The 22758-nt window shown below is 40.1% G+C and overlaps 1 protein-coding gene across 2 annotated transcripts; it reads right to left on the reverse strand.

Moving 5' to 3' along the window:
- Positions 1 to 255: 255 nt before the first annotated feature.
- Positions 256 to 22638, reverse strand: FBXW12 (F-box and WD repeat domain containing 12). 2 transcript variants are annotated; one of them, XM_064496563.1, is made up of 11 exons: positions 21609 to 22638; positions 21023 to 21060; positions 20707 to 20867; positions 19756 to 19871; positions 15859 to 16068; positions 14652 to 14810; positions 13663 to 13873; positions 13004 to 13182; positions 12793 to 12926; positions 2760 to 2835; positions 256 to 1419 (listed from the first exon to the last, which is right to left on the reverse strand). In XM_064496563.1, exons 1-11 carry the CDS (start codon positions 21696 to 21698, stop codon positions 1258 to 1260), a joined length of 1536 nt encoding a protein of 511 aa, XP_064352633.1. In that variant the 5' UTR covers positions 21699 to 22638; the 3' UTR covers positions 256 to 1257. The 2 variants fall into 2 exon arrangements, with proteins under 2 accessions (XP_064352633.1, XP_064352634.1); XM_064496564.1 differs by lacking the exons at positions 256 to 1419; positions 2760 to 2835 and adding an exon at positions 11097 to 11348.
- Between the last annotated feature and the right edge of the window lie 120 nt (positions 22639 to 22758).

Here is a 22758-nt window from a genome sequence, read left to right on the forward strand (position 1 = left end):
ATTGAACCCAGGACCTCAATGCCCGCTAAGCATGCTCTCTACCCCTTGAGCTATACCGTCCCCCCCAGCAATATATTTTTGGAACCAGCTCCTGCAGTAATGGAAATAAAAGCAAAAATAAACAAATGGGGACCTAATGAAACTGAAAAGCTTTTGCACAGCTAAGGATACCAACAACAAAACAAAAAGACAACCTACAGAATGGGAAAAAATATTTGTGGAAATATGGAAATTTCACTGTGGAAAACAGTATGGAGATTCCTCAAAAGACTAGAAGTAGACTTACCATATGATCCAGGAATCCCACTCCTGGGTTTATATCCAGAAGGAGCCCTGCTTCAGTATGACACCTGCACCCCAATGTGCAGCACTATTTACAATAGCCAAGACATGGAAACAGCCTAAATGTCCATCAACAGGTGACTGGATAAAGAAGCTGTGGTATATTTATATAATGGAACACACTATAGAGCCATAACAAACAACCGACAACATAATGCCATTTGCAGCAACAAAGATGTCCCTGGAGAATGTCATTCTAAGTGAAGTAAGCCAGAAAGAGAAAGAAAAATACCATGAGATCACTCACATGTGGAATCTAAAAAATAAATAAAAATAAAAAATACAAAACAGAAACAGACTCAGATATCATAGAATATAAACTTGAGGTTGTGGAGGGTGGAAAGGGACAGAATGGGATTTCAAAATTTGTAGATACTGACAGGCATATGTAGAATAGGTAAACAAGATTATACTGTATAGCACAGGGAAATATATACAAGATCTTGGGGTAATTCACAGCGAAAAAAAAAGTGACAAGGAATATATATATGTTCATGTATAACTGAAAAATTGTGCTCTACACTGGAATTTGACACAACATTGAAAAATGACTAACTCTAAAAAAAGTTTAAAAAATAAGTAACACGTTGGCAATCAACTAGACTTCACTAAAAATAAAAACCCAAGATATTTTTAAAAATCGTATTTCAGTGAGCAATCCATAATTCTGTCCACTTAAAATGTGTCTTTAGTGATACTATATTTTTAATTAAAAGAAACAATGGCGAGAAACAACTAATTCAAATAAATCTCTGTCATACTCTTTCTTACCAAAATGTTACTTTCAGGAGGATTAATAATCCTTTCCTCTGTGGTGGCTGTAAAATATGTTCCTCAGATTAACTGGCATAAACTTAAAGTGGAGGACAAAACGAAATATTTAGAAACTGTAATTTTAAAAGTAGTACAGTATGTTCATTTGGAAACTGGTATGTTTACCTGGGTTACAATGACTTCTAAGGCAGAGAAGAAACTGCAGAAAATGTCACTTCCTGATCGAAGGACACACACACCCCCGTTCAAGCAGAAGCCCAGCTTCTCCCTGCACCTCGATGACTCCTTAATGGAAATTCCCACCTGAGAATTAACACGGTGGACATTGAAAAGTATTCACATAGCAGTAAGTATTACTAGAAATAAGAAGGAAATGTTCATAATGAGAAAAGCATCAAAACACAGAGACATAAAAAACTCCTAAATATTTAGGACTGGCCTCAGCTACAGGAAGCAAAAGTGGACAGAATGAGCAGGAACCACGGACAAGGCCGCTGGAGGTGCGCAGGGGAGCAGATGGGAGACCAGAGGCCCGGGTGAAGTACCTGGAGAGGCTGAGTGGTGAGGAGCCGAGGAGGACCTGGGCCTGGCTGGGCCCTGCCAAGGGCCCGGGAACTTGGTCCAGTCATGGAGCCCAGGACACAGAGGGGCCCACGAGAGGGCGCCCAGAGCCCAAGCTCCCCTCCCAGGGAAAGGGACAGGGTGATTAATCAGTGCTGGGAAAACTGGACAGCTACGTGTGACAGCCTGAAATCAGAACATTCTCTAACACCACGTACAAAAATGAAACTCAAAATGGATTAAAGACTTAAATGTTTAGACCAGATACTTTAGCAACCTAGATATCCACACCACTCTTTGGAGAATCTGAGATTACATTTCCATTACAGTACTATCTACCCCCTCAATTTTTTGGATTGGATTTTTTCTTCCAATCCTCCCCTCACCACAAAGCCAGAAGAGTTGATCCGTGTGTCTTACGTTTGAATTTTTAGTGCTCTCCCGGAGAACTCTGACCCCGGAGCTAGAGATACAAGGATTCTTTATCATGTCCATTACAGTGGCTGTGGTGATATGCAAATCCAAACATTCATGTGATTCAGACTTTGACATATTTTCTATCCTAGTCCTCTTGAGCGGTTTTCATTGACATCTGTATTCTGAGTCTCTTCCAGCTACCTTTAAGTATTAACCTCCAAGTTTTACTAATACATTTTTTTAACTTAAATTTTACAGGATTTATTTTTGGTTGCTTATAGGTAAGAACACTGACGGACTGATACAGATGCTTTCACCTTGAAACCAGCCTCAATCGAAATTCACTATTTCCCCCATAATATACTTCCGGTGAATTGTGTGGCATTATAAATTTGTGTGACCATTCACATTTTACTACCTTAGTATTTTATACTCTTCCCGATGGCAGGGACACAGGATATAGTACCCACATTCTCTCTGTGCAGTGCCCGATCTACAGTATCTGTCACAGCGTCTGATTCACTACAGATAGGAATCATTGCCTCTATCCTCATATTGCAAAAATAATCATTCTGGGTTTGCCAACAAAACTCTACTACATTGAGGAAGATGATGGAAGGTTAATTCCATTAGTTTCAATATTACATATTCAAAGAATACATCACCAGAATGCTGGATTCACGAATTCTTGACACCATGCATACTATGCTCTTATTATCACATATTGCCTTGGGAACATAGCTGCCAACAGAAAAAACAAGATCATCAGTCGACAAAATAGAAAGTAGTTATATCCATTGCTGATGATACTAAATTTAAATTTGGCAATGATGTAAATATTCTCCCCTAAATCAATTGGTCCACAATTCATAAAGGATACTATCAAAGAAGTCATGCCTCCCTCCACATGGGGTGATGTGGAAATGGTGGGGCCTGGTCCTGTCAACCATTCTCATCCTGTATTAATGAGGTGGTACCCTTACCCCTCTCTTACCAGCCCAGAAACCATGGGAGTAGAGTCCTATTGGCCATCTCTGCCTTGCACTAGCCCAAAGGCGGCACCATTACCCCTCCCCTGCAAAAACTGAGAGGTGGAACCCTGTTGACCATTTCCACCCCTGCACTAAGGCGAATGGAGGTGGTACTTCTTCCTTTTCCAAGTACTGCAGAGACCAGTAATAGCTGAAATCTCCTCAAATTTGATAGACCTACACATTTAAAAAGCTGTTCGGGAGGAGGGTATAGCTCAAGTGGTAGAACGCATACTTAGTATGCATAATAAGGTCCTGGGTTCAATCCCAAGTACCTCTTCTAAAAATAAAGAAATAGGGGGAGGTGCCAAGATGGTGGAGTAGAGAGACTCAGATCACTGTCTCCCCAAAATACACCAAGAATTACATCTACAGGCCCACTGAATTGCATGGAACACCTACTGAACACCTATTGAAGTGTCTCACTTCAAAATACAGGAGGATTCCTCACAAAACCCAGTAAGAGAAAGAAAGAACACAAAATCAGGTAAGAGAAGGAAAGAAAAAAAGATGAAAAAGGAACAATGCCATTTGCAGCAACATGGATGAAGCTGGGGATTGTCATTCAAAGTGAAGTAAGCCAGAAAGAGAAAGAAATACACCATATCATATCACTCATATGTGGAATCTTAAAAAAAAAAAAAAGACATGAAATTGTATACAAAACAAAGACAGACTCACAGACACAGAAAGCAAACTTATGGTTATCAGGAGAAAAAGGGGGTGGGAAGTGATAGATGGGGAGTTCGAGATTTGCAGATGCTAACTAATGCACAGAAAATAGATGAACAAAAAGTTTATACTGTATAGCATAGGAAACTATATTCAATATCTTACAGTAACTCATGGTGAAAAAGAACATAAAAATAAATATATGTATGTTCATGTATGACTCAAGCATTATGCTGTACACCAGAAACTGACACATTTAAACTGTACATATACACACACACACAACTAAAGAGAAAAAATGAAAAAGAAACAATCCCTTTAAAAATTACATCCAAAAAACTAAAATACTTAGGAATAAACCTGACCAAGGAACTGAAAGACTTATATGTGGAGAACAACAAAACACTGACTCAGAAAATTAAAGCTGACTTAAAGAAATGGAAAGATATCCCATGTTCTTGCATTGGAAGAATTAATGTTTTTTTTTTAAATATGGAACCATAAAAGACCCCAAATTGCCAAAGCAATCTTTCATAGGTCTTTAAAATTTTTTTAAATATATATTTTTATTGAAGTATAATTAATTTACAAGGTTGTGCCCATTTCTGGTGTACAGCACAATACTTCAGTCATATAGGAATATACCTATATTCATTTTCACGTTTTTTTCACCATAAGTTACTACAACATATTGAATATGGTTCCCTATTCTATACAGTATAAACTTGTTGTTTATCTATTTTATATATATTAGTATCTGCAAATCTGAAACTCCCAATTTAATCCTTTCCCATGCCCTTCCCCCTCTGGTAACCAAAAATTTGCTTTCTATGTCTGTGAGTCTGTTTCTGTTTTGTAAAAATGTTCATCTGTCTTTTTTCTTTTTTTTTCAGATTTCACATATAAGTGATATCATATGGTATTTTTCTTTCTCTTTCCGGCTTACTTCATTTAGAATGACATATCTGCAGGTCCAAGAATTAACATTGTTAAAACGGCCAAACTACACAAATGAATCTACAGATTAAATGTGAGTCCTATCAAATTACCTAGGACACACCAATTCACATTCCCACCAACAGTGTGCAAGGGTTCCTTTTTCTCCACATCCTTGCCAATATCTGTTATTTGGGTTCTTTCTGATGATGGCCATTCTCACAGGTGTGAGATGATAGCTCATTGTGACTTCGATCAGGCATATCCCTGATACTGGTGATGTTGAGCAACTTTTCATGTTCCTGTGAGCCATCTGCATTTCCTCTTTTGGAAAAATATCTGTTCAATTCTTCTCCCCATATTTTAAATGGGTTGGTTGGTTAGTTGGTTGGTTCCTTTTTAATTAAACTACCACTGTGGGGAGGATATAGCTCAGTGGTAGAGTACAAGCTTAGCAAGCATGAGGTCCTGGGTTCAATCCCCAGTACCTCCATTAAAGATAAATAAACAAATTAATTAAAGTACCATTGATTTAAAATGTTATTATCAGTTTTGGATGTACAGCATGGATGGACTTGGAGGGCATTATGCTAAGTGAAATGAGTCATACAAAGACCAACACTGTAAGATATCACTTACACGTGAAGTCTAAAAAACATACAAGAAACTGGTGCATATAACAGAAAAGAAACAGACTCACAGTTGTAGAGAAGGAATCAGTGTTTACCAGTGGGGAGAGGGAAGGGGGAGGGGCAAGATGGAGGTGGAGGATAAGAGGTACAAACTATTAGATGTAAACAAAGCTGCAAGGAGGTACTGTGCAATATGGGGAATCTAGCCAATCATTTATAATAACTGGAAATGGAGTATAACCTTTCAAAATTGTGAATTACTAAACTGTATACCTGTAACCCATAATACTGACCATCACCTATACTTCAATTTTAAAACTATCATAATGTAAAATAAATACATGAATAAATCTAAATAAAAACAAATTACCCGGGACATCTGTCACAGAACTAGAACAAATGATCTTAAAATTTATATGGAATCACAAAAGACCCCGAATTGCCAAAGCATTACTGAAGAAAAACAATGAAGCTGGAGGAATAACCCTCCCAGACTTCAGGCAATACTACAGAGCTAGAATAATCAGAACAGCAGGGTATTAATACAAAAACAGACATATGGATCTATGGAACAGAATAGAGAGCACAGAAATAAACCCACAGATTGTTGGTCAATTAATCTCTGACAAAGGAGGCAAAAATATACAATGGAGTAAAGACAGTCCCTTCAGCAAATGGGGTTGGGAAAACTGGATGGCTGCATGGAAACTGATAAAAGTCCAATACTCCCTCACACCATACACAAAAATAAACTCAAAATGGCTTAAAGACTTAAACATAAGACAGGACACTATAAACCTCTTAGAAGAAAACAAAGGCAAAAACAACAGCTGGCATAAATCTTAGCACTGTTCTCCTAGGGCAGTCTACCCAGGTAGTAGAAAGAAAAGCAAACTTAAACAAATGGGACCTAATTAAACTGATAAGCAAAAGAAACCATAAGCAAACCAAAAAGACAACCTGCAGAATGGGAGAAAATATTTGCAAACGGTGAGACAGACAAGGGCTTACTCTCTCTGAATATATAAACAGCTCATACAACTTAATAAGAAAAAAACAAACAACCCAATCCAAAAATGGGTAGAAGACCTAAACAAGCAGTTCTCTAATGAAGACATACAAATGGCCAACAGGCACATGAAAACATGCTCGATATCGCTAATTATCAGAGACATGCAAATCAAAACTACAATGAGGTACCCCCTCACACCAGTCAGAATGGCCATCATTCAAAATCCACAAATAATACATGCTGGACTGGCTGTGCAGGAAACGGAAGCTCCCCCTACACTATTGGTGGGAACGTAGTTTGGTGTAGCCATTATGGAAAACAGCATGGAGATACCTCAAAAAGCTAAAAATAGACTGACATATGATCCAGCATTCCCATTCCTGGGCATATATCCAGAGTGAACTCTAATTCAAAAAGATACATGCACCCCAATATTCATGGCAGCACTATATACAATAGCCAAGACATGGAAGTAACCTGAAGGTCTATCGACAGATGGTTGGATAAAGCAGCTCTGGTAAATTTATACAATGGGATACTACTCACACAGAAAAAAAGAATAAAATAATGCCATTTGCAGCAACATGGATTGACCAAGAGATCATCATTCTAAGTCATTCTAAAGAGAAAGAAAAATACAATATGATATCACTCATATGTGAAATCTTAAAAAGAAAAAGACAAAGAAAAAAAGGGCAATATGAACTCATCTACAAAACAGAAAAGGACTCACAGACATAGAAAACAAACTTATGGTTACCAGGGGTGGAAGGGAGTAGGAAGGAATAAATTTGGTGTTCAAGATCTGTGGATACTAACTTCTATATATAAAATAGATAACAAGTTTACACTGCATAGCACATGGAACTATATTCAATATCTTGTTGTAACTTATGGTGAAAAATAATATGAAAATGAATATATGTTTGTTCATGTATGACTCAAGCATTGTGCTATACTGCAGAAACTGACAACATTGTAAACTGACTATATTTCAAAAGCATATATGCATTTTTTAAAAAATTAAGAACATTTATTCTTTAAAAGACACTGCTGACAGAGTAGAAAGACAAACCAGAGTGGAAGATAATATTTACAAATCTTTATTTGACCAAAGATCAACTACATAAAGAGCTATCAAAATTCAGTAGAAGAAAATAAACATCTCGGTTTAAAAATGGGCAAAATTAAGAAGATAGTAATTATCTCAAGCATCTTTCCTGACCACAATGCCATAAAACTAGAAATAAACTACAGAAAAACGAAGGAGAAAAAAAGTGACAGCATGGAGATTAAACAACATGCTACTGAAAAAAACCAATGGGTCGATGATAAAATCAAAGTTGAAATTAAAAACTACTTTGAGACAAATGATAATGAAGATACAACCATACAAAATTTATGGGACACAGCAAAGGCAGTGCTAAGAGGGAGGTTTATAGCTATACAGGCCTTCCTCAAAAAAGAAAAATCTCAAATAAACAATCTAACCTACCAGCTAAAAGAATTAGAAGAGAAAAAAAAAAAAAAAAAAAAAGTCAGCAGAAGAAAGGAAATAATAAAGATCAGGGAGGAAATAAGTAAAATAGAGATTTAAAAAACCATAGAAAAAAATCAATCTGGTTTTTTGAAAGAGTAAATAAAATTGACAAACCTCTGGCCAAGCTCACAAAGAAAAGAGAGAACACAAATAAGCAAAAGAAAGGAAAATGGAGAAATTAAAACCAGTAACATAGAAATACAGAATATCATAAGAGAATATTATGAACAACTATATGGAAACAATCTAGAGGAGATGGACAAGTTTCTGGAAACATACAGTCCACCAAGACTGAATCAAGAAGAAAATGACCACTTGAACAAACTGATCACTAGAAATGAAATCGAATTAGCAATAAAAAACCTCCCTACAAATAAAAGTCCAGGACCGGATGGCTTCACTGGGGAATTCTACTAAACATACAAAGAACTCATACCGGTCCTTCTCAAACTCTTCCAGAAGATTGAAAAGGAGGAAATACTCCTAAACTCATTCTATGAAGCCACCATTACCCTGATACCAAAACCAGGCAAAGACACTACCAAAAAAGAGAATTACAGAACAATATCACTGATGAACATAGATGCAAAAATCCTTACCAAAATATTAGCAAACAGAATCCAAAAGCACATAAAAAGGATTATACACCACGATCAAGCAGTGTTCATCCCAGGGACACAAGAACGGTTCAACATACACAAATCAATCAATGTAATGCATCATATCAACAAAAGAAAGGACAAAAACCACATGATCATCTCAATAGGTGCAGAAAAAGCATCTGATAAAATTCAACACCTATTTATGATAAAAACTCTCACCAAAGTGAGTATAGAGGGAACATATCTCAATGTAATAAAAGCTATATATGACAAACCTACAGTCAGCATAGAACTCAATGGTGAAAAACTCAAAACCTTCCCACTAAAATCTGGGACAAGGCAAGGCTACCCACTCTCACCACTCCTATTCAACATAGTCTTGGAAGTCCTAGCCACAACAATCAGGCAAGAGAGAGAAATAAAAGGGATCCAAATTGGAAAAGAAGAGGTAAAAGTGTCACTATATGCAGATGACATGATAGTATACATAGAAAACCCTAAAAGGTCCACACAAAAACTACTAGAACTAATCGAAGAATTCAGTAAGGTACCAGGTTACAAGATTAATGTACAAAAATCATTTGCGTTTCTTTACACTAATGAATCAACAGGAAAAGAAAGTAAAGAATCAAGCCCCTTTAAAATAGCACCCAAAGTAATAAAATACCTAGGAATAAATCTAACCAAGGAGGTGAAAGACTTATACACAGAGAACTATAAAACATTGAGTAAGGAAATTAAAGAAGACTTTAAAAAATGGAAAGCTACCCCATGCTCTTGGACTGGAAGAATCAATATTGTTAAAATGGTCATACTGCCCAAGGCAATCTACATATTTAGTGCAATCCCTATCAAACTACTCAGGACATATTTCACAGAACTAGAACAAATCATAATAAAATTTATTTGGAATCACAAAAGACCCAGAATTGCCAAAGCATTACTGAAGAAAAAAGAAAGAGGCTGGAGGAATAACCCTCCCAGACTTCAGACAATACTACAGAGCTACAGTAATCAAGACAGCATGGTATTGGTACAAAAACAGACGTATGGACCAATGGAACAGAATAGGCAGCCCAGAAATGAACCCACAAACTTTTGGTCAACCAATCTTCGACAAAGGAGGCAAGAACATACAATAGAATAAAGACAGTCTCTTCAGCAAATGGTGTTGGGAAAACTGGACAGCAGCATGTAAAGCAACGAAGCTAGAACACTCCCTTACACCATACACAAAAATAAACTCAAAATGAATCAAAGACTTAAACATAAGACAAGATACAATAAACCTCCTAGAAGAAAATATAGGCAAAACATTATCTGACATACATCTCAAAAATGTTCTCCTAGGGCAGTCTACTCAAGCAATATAAATGAAACCAAGAATAAACAAATGGGACCTAATTAAAATTACAAGATTCTGCACAGCAAAGGAAGCCATAAGTAAAACAAAACGACAACCTATGGAATAGAAAATTTTTGCAAATGAAACCGACAAAGGCTTGATCTCCAGGATATTTATAAACAGCTCATACAACTTAATAAGAAAAAACAAACAACCCAATCCAAAAAATGGGCAGAAGACCTAAACAAGCAATTCTCCAAAGAAGAAATACAAATGATCAATAGGCACATGAAAAAATGCTCAATATCACTAATTATCAGAGAAATGCAAATCAAAACTACAATGAAGTATCACCTCACACCAGTCAGAATGGCCATCATTCAAAAGTCCACAAATGACAAATGCTGGAGAGGCTGTGGAAAAAAGGAAACCCTCCTACACTGCTGGTGGGAATGCAGTTTGGTGCAGCCACTGTGGAACAGTATGGAGAGTCCTCAAAAGACTAGGAATAGACTTACCATATGACCCAGTAATCCCGCTCCTAGGCATATATCCAGAAGGAACCCTGCTTCAGTATGACACGTAGACCCCAATGTTCACAGCAGCACTTATTTACAATAACCAAGACATGGAAACAGCCTAAATGTCCATCAACAGATGACTGGATAAAGAAGCTGTGGTATATTTATACAATGGAATACTATTCAGCCATAAAAACTGACAACATAACGCCATTTGCAGCAACATGGATGTTATTGGAGAATGTCATTCTAAGTGAAGCCAGAAAGAGAAAGAAAAATATCATATGAGATCGCTCACATGTGGAATCTAAAAAAAAGAGAGAAAGAAAAGAGAAAAAGAAAAAGAACACAAATACAAAACAGAAACAGACTCAGACATAGAATACAAACTTGTGGTTGCCAGAGGGGAGGGGGTGGGAAGGGACAGACTCGGAGTTTGAAATTTGTAGATACTGACAGGTATATATAGAATAGATAAACAAGATTATACTGTATAGGTCAGGGAAATATATACAAGATATTGTGGTAGCTCACAGTGAAAAAGTATGTGAAAATGAATATATGTATGTTCCCGTGTAACTGAAAATTTGTTCTACACTGGAAATTGACACAGCATTGTAAACTGACTATAACTCAAAATAAAATTGTTTTAAAAATGGGCAAATTTTTTAACAAATGCTTCACCAAGGAAAATTCTGGATAGCAAATAAGTAAATGAAAAGTTGGTCAATATTATTGGGGAAATACAGTATAAAAACACCATAAGGTATCACTATATATTTACTAGAATGTGAAACAAAACAAAACAAAACAAAACAAAACCCAAAACCCAAAACCAAACAATACCATATGGAGTAACTGGAGCTCCCATATGTTGCTGGTGGGCATGTATAAACATACAACTCTCTGGGCAAGAGTTTTCCAGTTTCTTATCAAGTCAAACATAAATCAACAGTTAACACTCTGTAAATACAAAAAAAAACCCCATTCACTAGTGTTTCTAGCAGTTTTATCCATAGTCATTCCAAACTAGAAACAACATAAATATTCCTCAACTGGTGGAGTGATTAACTGTGGTTCAGCTAGCTATACTGTGGGACACTACTCAGTAACAAAAAAGAGTGAATTACTGATACATTCAATAGGGGGTGAATCTCAAAAACACCATGCTCTTTGAAAGAAGCCAGACACAAAGAAATGTATACTATATAATTCCATTTACATAATATTTTAGGAAAAAAATAAACAAATTTATAGAGACAGGAAGCCGACCAGTAGTTGCCTGCTGCTAAGATGGAAGGAGGGACAGATTATAACGGAACATAAGAAAACTTCAGAGGTGATGGAAATATTGTGTGTCTGATTACAGGATTTTATATGTTCATCAAAACTCAAACTGTGCATTGTACAACTGGATTCTATTTGGGAAAGACATAAAATTTCCCTACCTTCTAAAAAAAAATTCAGATGGATAAAAGCTATTTGGTATGGGATATCTGATATGAAGGGGAAGTATTTAAAATTATTGATAGAAAATAAGTCTTTATGATTTAGAGTAGGCTAAGATTTCTCAGATATGGTACAGAGAGCAAAAAATATGAAAAAAATCTGCCAAACATAATTATACATTAATTATATTTAAAAAATTTTTTTTGCCTCAAAAACACTGGAAATAACTTCATATCTAAATAGACATTTCTCCCATTTTGAAAAATTACAGCTGCACAATAGTCCATTATGTGGATATATCATAGTAATTTAAACAGTCTCTCATGTTTGGGCAGTTAGGTGGTTTCCAATATTCGGCAATTACAATGATTGTTGCAGTAAACAACTGATGTATTTTTACTCGCTGAAGGTGTACCGTCACTAAATTCTTTTTAGTGGCATTGGTAGTTCAAAGGCTCTATGCATATACATTTTATTAGACACTGCCAAAAAGAAACATTTTAAGGGCAAGCAACAATCTGAAAGAAAGTATTTGTAAAATACATAGAAGATAAGACCTCTATGTACAGTATGTAACAATCTCAAGAAAAACTGAGAGGAGAGCAAGCAATTGAGAAGAAAAATAAGTGGAAAAATTAAGTCTCAGAAACAACCCCAATGACTAATGAACTCAAAAAAAATATAAACCTTGCAAGCAAAGACCGGATACTGAAGACAGAAATCTTCCATATACTTCTTGTAGGAATATAAATTGAGAGCCATTTCGGAATGCTTTTTGGAATCTACTGCAAGGGTTGTGGACATACTCCAGGAACTAGCCATTCTCTTTTTGGGCTTGAGTCTATTTCTATATATCCTCAAAGACTCTTTAAAAACTGCCTATTATCCTTTCATTCATTTTTCTATGTAGAAATTTAAAATCTTTAGGGGAAGTTTAAACTCACAAAGCAGGGCTTACCAGCTCGGTGTCTGATCACTTCCTATGTGTTCCAAGTGACAGCAGCTCCTGAGGTACGGATAACGGCCTTCCTCTTCCCACATGTACACGTGCAGAGAGTCATCCACGGATGTCGTCAGGACATGGAGAGAATCCTTCAAAGGATACCGGTGGGTGAGTGGCCCAGAGTGCAAGTCAAAGCCATGAGCGGGGGGAGAAGGAGTTTACGTACCACCCATAAGTTGCAGATGGTCTTGTCGTGGTACTCAAACCGCTGCAGCAGGTGGCCACTGATGCTGACGAGGAAGAGGTATGGCCCACTCTCAAAGACAATCGTATTTCCATCACTGACTCCCATCCAAATAGGACTCTCCATGTGAACTGGCAACAGGAAACTTGCAACCTCACGTGCTGTTTCCACACAAAACACACGCACACACATGTAGTCGTACTTTGGATCATTCAGTCAGAACAGTATCTTTACACTGAATGAAAAAACCTATTTCCTGCTTCCATGGGACTTCAGCTCAATAAGGAAAACGAAAGGTAGGTCAGTGGCCTGACAAATACGTGTCCCTGACAGTGGTGATAGGGGCTGTAACATGGGAACACAGGTCTGTATTCCTAGCTCGGGCACTGAGGGAAGGGGCACTGGAATCCAGGCCCGAAAGTATCATGGGAATCCAAACATGTCTGCTCGAGAGAGCTGGGTGGAGTGCAGAGGTCAGAATGCTAAGGCATTAGAGTCAAACCAGCGTGGGTCAGCCTCCAGCTAAAGAAATCCCCAGCCCCCTTTACACAGACAGACCTATTCACACACACTCACGGCTAAAAATGAAAGCATGCGAATAGGGAGAAACCAGTGCTACTCATGCGGCATAGCCTACCTACCTTGGATGAATGTCCTGCCCCCAGTCCCCTCAGTTGTTAGATCCAAGGTGGTGAATCCTGTCTTTTTTAAAGCATCTCTTTGGAACATCAGTGTTACCCTGTTTGTCCTCCTTGGGGCCCAGCAGGCTCTGCAGCATGATGAAAACGGGAGAGAGAGAGAGAGAGGCGTTCTGCCTTCTGATGGTCTCAGTAAGCACTCTGTGAAAAATACCTATGGAGAGAGCATTGCACACGTAGTCAGATGAAGGGGGGAGGTCAGAGCATCTCAGTATAGGAGTGATTCCAGAAAAGCCTCTTTCCAAGTCCTCATCTTGTAGCCAAAGGTTTACTCTGAATCTCAGAAAGCACTGAGTGATCACTGCTTGTCACTGGAAACTGTCTTCCTATCCTGCCTGTCAGGACACACATAGCAGAAGCTTCTCTTCTGGCCAGTTTGAACCCCTGATCAAGATGCAGTTGCCTAAATAGAGGGGAAAATCTCAGAGAACTAGTCAGGGTCTGTTTTGATTTTGCTGCCTTCTCTCTCAGCTCCTGGTTCTCTGGTGCCCAGTCCACATGCTAAACATGGTCTGCTTCAAGGCCAAAGACTTTTTCAGAGTGACATTCAGAGGCTGATGCGTTTTTTTATTTACTTCTGGGCTTCTTTGTGCTTTCCAGCCAAGGCAGATAAAAGTAAAGTAAGGAAAGGAGAAGTAAATAAGGTTACTAAACATCTTCATTCCTTGACATCTTTCACCCTCCTCCATCTCTTTGACTCATTAAGGCTTCTTGAGCAAATATTAATAAATATTTGTCTTGGCAACTGGGTATTATTGCTTCAAAGACATTGTTTCTTGGCTTTGGGAATGGATTCAACGTGTGATGTGGCCTTTGAGAGGAGGGAGCAGTCATGTCCGATCCTCACTAAGCTCTGCCATTTTTCTAATACTGCCTAACCTCACCTTCCTCATGCTTGACCCACTGCTCCTGAAATTTAGAGCAGTACCTACCTTTGGCAAGATACATTCATGTGTCCCAGATGCAAAGATCCACCTTTTGTCAGGAGAGCAGTAGAGAAGATCAACTCTGTATTTAAATGCGTTAACTTTAGAAACAGTCTTTAACTCAGGCACCGTCAGTGTGTAGATGTCGCCTTCACAAGTGCCTACCTGAAACCAGAGCATCAGTATCATGTCAACAGAAGGAGACATGAAGTCGTCAAGTATGCAGAAGTCAGCACAGTCATCTGCAAGGTAAGTCACCATTTCCTCAATCACAATGGAGGCTAAAACCTCTGACCAGCCGGCCTCACAAAGTTGTTGGGATAATCCCAAGAAATCAAACTTTCTAAGCTCCAAAGTACTCCTCAAGGATAGTTACTCATTATTACATCAACAATATTCTTTTTCTCAGTGTCTCCCCAAAACCACATCTCCTTGTCCACACATAGTCCTTGTCTAAATTCATGTACTGTACAATAATACACACTTGGAAGATGAAACAGAGACATGAAATAATTCAGGAAAAAATTTTTAACAAAAATGACTGGGGGATATTCAATATCTTGTAGTAACCTATAATGAAAAAAGAATATGAAAAGGAACATATGTATGTATGTGTATGACTGAAACATTATGCTGTACACTAGAAATAGACACAACATTGTAAACTGACTATACTTCAACTAAAATAAATAACTCTGACATTTTAAAAATAAAATAGGGAACAAAATATGGAAGACCAAGAGGCTTACTAATGTTAACTATTGTATCAACTTGAGTGAATGGCTTAACAGTGAGGAGCCTCTGTGGATTCATCTCCAACAGGGAAGTAATGATACCAACTGAAAACGTGTTGATGTGAACATCAGACGAAACCCACATGTGTAAATTGCATTAATAGCATTCCATTGATAATAAACATGTATACATTTTAACATAAATATATAATATAAAAATAAATGAGGACATATTCTGTATTTGGAAAAAAAAAAAAGACAAGAATGACTGGGGAAATGTACCTGAAGCAGGTCAACATCCAAGATGGTTTGGAGGTTTCTATGGCCACCATTCACTGGTATATTGTGGCTCTCAGGCTACGTGATAGGAATACCTCCGAGAAGACAGACTGTGATGTGACAGTAAGAGGGCCACAACACTTGTTAAGGCAGCAGGCATTTGGTTTTGTGGGCCCTCTCAGGATTCAGGGCTCACTTACCATCAGGAATGGGCCATCCTTTGTGAGAAAGGCTTCCAAGGAGAGACAGGCCTGAGACATGATGAGGGTCGCCAGAGTGTCCTCATCCCGACAATTCCACACTTTGATGGCTCCCTTCAAATCTACAGTGAATGCAAGATGCATCTGAGGGAGGGTCGCCAGGTGCATGATGCTTGACTGCTGGACTGGGCTTGACCAGATCATTGTGCCCTAGAGGATGAGAGTAACACGCATGTGTTCAAGGAGCTCCTCACACCTACCACCACTCTTTTGTTCTGCCAGTGTTTATTTGGAAGCCTCCTCCCAATCAGATCCATTTCTTGCTCCTGGGAAAAGAATAAGACAGTTATCCTGAACATCTCAATTATTTGAGGGGTGGTGAACTTTAGAAAGGAACTATGCAATATATTCCAAGGCAGGAACTCAATGCACGATGGGTATAAAGAGCAATCCGACTCCCTGGGCTCCAGTCCGTTCTGCTCCTTACTAAGAGTGTGACATTAGGCAAGTTACCACCGTGGCTTCTTATGGGGCTGTTACATTACATTTCACAACATGTGAAACATCTTTAGAACTCTGCCTGGTACATAGTAGGAGTTCAGAGGTATCAACTACCATGAACATTGTTACTGTATCATTAACTTTGTATGTTGCCATCGAGACAGAAGAGTTTCCCTTCTAGACTTTTCTTCAGTCTTTTGAAAATTGAAGTGTATCACACAAAGAGAAAAGAACACACAAAGGTTAATACATTATTACAAAGTAATCAATATCACTATTTGTAAGTCCTCTTGTTTTTTTTTTTTTTTTTGAGGGGGTAGGTAATTAGGTTTATTTATTTTTTAGAGGAGGCACTGGGGATTGAACCCAAGACCTCATGCATGGTAAGCATGGGCTCTACCACTTGAGCTATACCCTCCCTCCCAAGCCCTCTTGTTTTTGCTCTATTACTAACCAGCCCCCACCCTCCCCAAATGTCATCACTATTTTGATTCCTAACACTGTAACAGTTTTCCTGTGTCCTGTTATCTATTGCTGTGTAATAAATCATTTCAAAATCTGGTGGCTTCAAACGATTAAATTTTTGTTGTCTTACAGTTCCTCTGGTAGTTAGAAATTCAGGTGCAGCCTGGCGAGGTGGTTCTGGCTCAGAGTCTCTTGTGAGGCTGAAGTCAACTTCCATTTTCAAGATGGCTCATTCATAAGGCTGGCAAATTGGTGCTGGCTACTGCAGGAGACCTCAGTACTTCACCCCTATGCAGTGCTTCTCGAGTGTCCTCAGAACACTGTGGCTGGCTTTCTAAGAGCCAATGATTTGAGGGAGAAGAAGTGTCTTATGATTTAGCTTCAGAAGTTACACACCATCACTTCCACAATATCCTATTGGTTACAAAAAAGTCAGCCCTTTTCGATGTGAGAGTGGACTACATAAGATCATGACTACTATGGGACAAGGACTACTGAGGACCATCTCAAAGGCTGGCTGACACAGTCCACTGTGTACCCACAATGAGTTACCTCTCTCCCACACACAAAATACACTCACCATCTTCCAATGCCCCCAAATACCTCATACCATTACAGCATCATTCAAAATCTAGGATCTCATTGTTAATTAGCTATAGGTAGTTAGGTCTAATTATGTCTAGATGAGGCTCTTGGGATTCAGTTCATCTTGATGTGAAAATCTTAGAACTAAGTAAACAAATTGTCTGTCCCCTACATCCCCAAAATACAAGGGTAGGGTAGGCACAGGATAACATTATAGACACTCACATTCAAGAGGGAAAAAATTGGGTGGAGTTGGGGAGATGGGAAGCACCAAGGAATCACGGCTGCACAGAAAACTTGAAATCCAACAGAGAACATGCTGGTAGCATGCTGATTAGGAGTCAAGGTCTGGGAAAGACTCTCCGCAACTCTCGGCTCCACTCTCTAGGCTCTTGCTTCTGTCTTCAGAGGCATCCTTCCCTTTCCATATATGGTAGCCCACTTTTGCAGCTGAGTAGTTTTTGAAGCCTGATTATTGTCTGTAAAAGTGTGGGAACAAAGACCTCTTTTCCTTTTGTGATGTCTCAACCCCTGTAAATCCAAGCTGGTAGCATTTCTGACAATGTAATTCCCTTAGAGACCTTGTGGGTCTTACTGGTTTGTGCCATTAGACAAGAGCCACATCCACAAGTCTTTGAGGTAAATACTTTGATACCTTGGGCTTCTGCTGGGGCTGCCAAGGACAATGCCTTAAACTTCTTAAAAGTACTGTTGCTTGATTCAACAGTTCTCTGAGGCACCTCTTTAGATCTTTATGTGGTCTAATAAAGAATTCTGCAGCCACCTGTTTGGCTTCAACTTTATAGTATGGTTTACTGACACTGCCCTGGATTGATCTTGCTTAGAGTCCCCTTCTTAGATTTTAGCATCATTTGCCACCTAGAGAGGCTAGGAAATTTCAAAACCAGCAATTCTGGGCTCCCTTTTGACAGTCCATACCTTCTCCTCTCCCTCTTCTCTTCCATTTTACTATAAGCAGCAAGAAGAAGCCAGCATTCAGCATTCTACCTGGAAAGTTTGTAAGTAAGATCACTCAGTTCATTCAATACATTTTCTAGTTTTCACACTGCCATGGGTGCCAGTGTTGCTAACCTTTCTGCAACTATCAAAGATCCCCTTTCCTCCAGTGTCCGACAGCATTTTCACACTTTAATTCTTCACTGGCAATCTCATGGTAGGCCATTAAGTTTTTGCTAACAATCTCTTCAAGGCCCAACACTCTCCCTCAGATTCTTTCCAGCTTCTGCCCACTGCCTGGTTCCAAAACTTCTTCCACATTTTAGTTTTTTGTTATGGAAGCACCCCATTTCCGAGCATCGAAAACTGTATCTGTTGCTGCATTACAAATTACATAGTGGCTTAAAGCAATGAACACTTATCTCACACAACTTCTGTTGGTCAAAAATTTAAGAATGGACTTATGAGTGACTATGGTTTAGGGTCTCTCACTAGGTTGCAATAAGACGCTGGCTTGAGACGCAAAAATCTGAAGTTTGTCTGGGGTTGGAGGATCCGTTTCCAAGATGGCTCACTCATATGATTGCAAGTTAGTGTTGGCTGTTGGCAGGAGATCTGAGTTCTTTGTCATGTGGACCTGTCCACTGATGTCCTCAGGGATATGGTGGCTGATTTCCTCTAGAGAAAGTTATCCAAGAGTGTACCCTTCTAATTTCTTTTTTCCCAAGTTTTATTGAGATGTAATTGACATGTAACATTGTATAAGCTTAACAGTACTCTACTAGACATTTATCTCATCATTTCCCTGTCACCCCTTATTTTCATAAAAGAGTATTTATCATACTTTAGAACACTCTGTGGTAGAAAATCATTATCTAATTTTTATGGGGAGGTGAGAGAAATCCAAACTAGGAAAGCCAAGAAAATACAACAGTTTGGGACCTACTCTGGAGTCTTCCAACTCCATATTCAGTGCTTCTTGCACTACATTTGCTGGTCTTGATGGAAGACCTTTGTGCCCCTTGGAAGTGATCAAAGTTAGAGACCACTTTCTAAAAAAGCTAGTATAACAAATGCCAGTAGTTGACAGAGAAGCAGTAGAATAGGTAATGAAGATGCTCAGGAACAAAAGATTTTTTATTTCACAAAGTCATTTCACATTCAATAGAAAATGTCTTGCCTAAGTTTATATATAGAGATACATATTAAAAAGTGAATTCTCTGTATGTCTATAGTCTAAATGAAAAGGCTACCAATTAGAAGACCTGATTTGAAATCCTGTTTCTATTACCAATTCTGAGTATCTTTTTTCTCCCAGTACCTGTTTCTTGTGCTTTACAGGATACACACAGATAAGCATTAACCGTGCTCCTTATTGGCTGGACTTACCTCCTGCACATCCCAGGCAAAAAGCATACGCTTTGAAGACACGGTACAAATGATGGACTTCTCTTCATCCATCGTGGGACCACTTCCTGAGAGATAAGCCATGGGTCCCAAGATTCCTAGAAAAAAATACAGACAATACTTGGCCACCAGATAGTTGAGGGATGATGCACTCGAATAAAGAGAATTCAGATAAAATTATTTAGATTTTTCCTTCACTGTCTTGGGAGGGCTTGGGTAACACAGAGAAGAGGCTAAAATTGGGCTTCAGAGTCATGCAAACACGGGTTCCCGTTGCAGACTGGCCATTTGGGAGATACTGGCCAACTTTTTTTTTTTAGCCTCAGTTTCCACAGATACAAAATGGGGATTAAAAAAATCTCTCCATCAGAGAACTGTTCCACATTTTAAAAGAGGTACCGGGAATACAGTGCTTCTGTTATTGAAACATTTCTTTTTTGTTCAAAATTTTTATTCTAGGAGGTCTGAGAAGGTTTTGAAAAAAAGGAGTTAACAGGCCTTATTTTATGTTATGAACAGATCATTCCAGTTTTTGCACGCAGCAGGGATCACAGGGTACAAGGGAGGAAGCCAACAGAGCAACCCCATCCTATTAAGGTTTTTTTGTTGTTTAAAAAAAATTTGGCCGGGGGTGGGGGTGGGGAGGTAATTAGTTTGTTGTTTTAATGGAGGTACTGGGCATTGAACCCAAGACCTTGTGCATCCTAAGCATGCGCTCTACCACTGATCTATACGCCCCCCACCCCCATTAAGTTTTTTTTTTTTTAACATTTTTTATTGATTTATAATCATTTTACAATGTTGTGTCAAATTTCAGTGTTCCCCATTAAGTTCTAATTCTCTTTCTCTTCACTGACTGAGAACACAGAAAACACCAATACTGGACTTCTTAAAACAAACTGATCACGTTGCTCTCGGGTACCCTCTCCGTACCGAGGTTGCCAACTGCTGCTTTGTAGACAAAGTTCTCGGGCTTTGCGGACGCCATCCAACGCTCCTGCCTCGTTTGTTTGAGGAAGTACTGCTTCCACGTCTGTGCGCCGGGGCACCGATGGGAAAAGGTGCAGAAGCTCCATTTCCTTCGACATAGGTTTCTGGAAAGAGAGTCCCAGTCCCATTGGGCTACCCGCGCTCAGTTCACCCCCTCCGCGCCGCTGCTGCACGGGAGCCCCGGGCCCGGGCCCGGGCCCAGGCCGCAGCCCCACGGCCTCCCGCCTCGCCGCCCCCCACAGCCCCTTCCCTTGCTCACCTCCACAGCGGCTCACTCTCGGCAACCTTGTTCCAGTACTACGGGAGAGAAAGGAAGAGACGAGCAGGCGGCTGGTACCGGAACGTCGGCTCCTCCTGTGTCGTTCCAGGAGCAAGGCCCACGCGGCGAAGCGGCCCCGCCATCCCAGCCCGCGAGCCCTCCCTGCATGGGGAGCCGCAGCGGCTACCACCGCGCATACAGCCCTCGGGATTCCCGCGAGAGTTCAGCGGCAGAAAAGCGGATTTCCCTGGGCTTGATTTGCGTTTACTAACACGTGAGGCCCTCGGACTGAAGGACGCTAAACGCCGCACACCGAGCGCGGCACTCTGCTGCTCTGCAGACTGGGGCTCAAACTCGCTAAGAGAAGCGACTGAGTCCCGGGGCCACGGGCATTTCAGACCTGAAAAGGTGGGTCTGAATAAGGTAAATTTAAGGAATGAGGAAAGGCTGTGCGGGTGTGATGCTCGGGTAGCCAAGATTCTGGGCAGCGGGAGAGGTGAGAGGGGTCTTGCACGAGGACTGACGTGGACGGGTGTCAGGGAAGGCCTGTCCATTCAGACAGCGCGGCGGAAGCGGAAGCACTTACCTTGTTCACTTGGGCGACGTGCAGCAAGCTGGACGCGTCCAGGAAGGAGAAGATTCTGAACAACACCTCGTCAGGCAACCGGCCCTCCATTTACGCGCCCCGCCCACAGCCAGCCTGCCCTCTGCTCTACCTGTTGCTCTGAATTTAAAGGATTGGCCCAAGTCTGCAGTCCATCTGGCCCTGATAGAAATAGGCTGCAGGTGGTGCAAACTCGAAGGCTGCCGCCACTGCGGCCTCTCTCGCGGGGTCCACACAGCGGAGGGCGTCCCTCCGCACACTGGTTTGTTAGTGTCAACGCCTTCTTTCTGCACTGTGAGCTGAAAGGGCCGGACCCGGGCAGCTCTAGTTGCTGATGAACTTGTCAGGACTCTCTAGGAAATTTCAACTAACACACCCACATTCGTCAAACTCATTCCCTACGTGACACTTTACACTCCAAATCAGCGGGGTAGGGACTCGGCTTGCCGCATTTATGGATCTATTTTGGGACACTGAATCTGGCCAGCAGGGCCTCTCTCCCAGCACCAGTGCAGCCCCTGGGATTCCACCTTTGTGTGGTCACTTTCCAGCGGAAGGAGAAAGTACAGATCAAAGACGCTCCTCCACAGAGACCCCTGCGGAGGGTGCAGGCCTCCTCTGAGAAGGCTTGCAGTCCTGCCTTTCGTGACCCGACACTTTTCTCCGGAGAACTTGACAACTGATTCCAGTACTTTCTACAGGAGTCCCTGTGTGAGGCTCAATGGTGATGACCCTTTCCTTACACTGCCACCTCCAGCCTGACCCGCAGTTGTAGTTCTCAGAACCACCATGTTTTCCTAGAACCTTATCCACTCCCTCATCCAAAGCCAGATTGGGCATTTCAGGGACAATTAAGTGTCCTCTTTCCATTCCTCTGGAACGGAAAATTTTTCAGATTGATAGGCCTATAAAATACAAACCTGACAACAATGGGAAGACCACATTTTTCCTTCCACTGAATTAGGTTCATAGGAAACTTGTTTGAAGAGAATGTGATTTAACTAGAAAGAACCTGTGATAAAGAAAAAAAAGGTTCTGGTTTAAAGCGAGATAGGGTCTTATGGTAGCTTTTCTGTCAATAATTCTAGTCCTTCATAAGTCTTTCCCTGAGTTCATGTTTCCCTGAACTATG

Source organism: Camelus dromedarius, chromosome 17 (assembly GCF_036321535.1).
Source record: "Camelus dromedarius isolate mCamDro1 chromosome 17, mCamDro1.pat, whole genome shotgun sequence".
Taxonomy (NCBI): Eukaryota; Metazoa; Chordata; class Mammalia; order Artiodactyla; family Camelidae; genus Camelus; species Camelus dromedarius.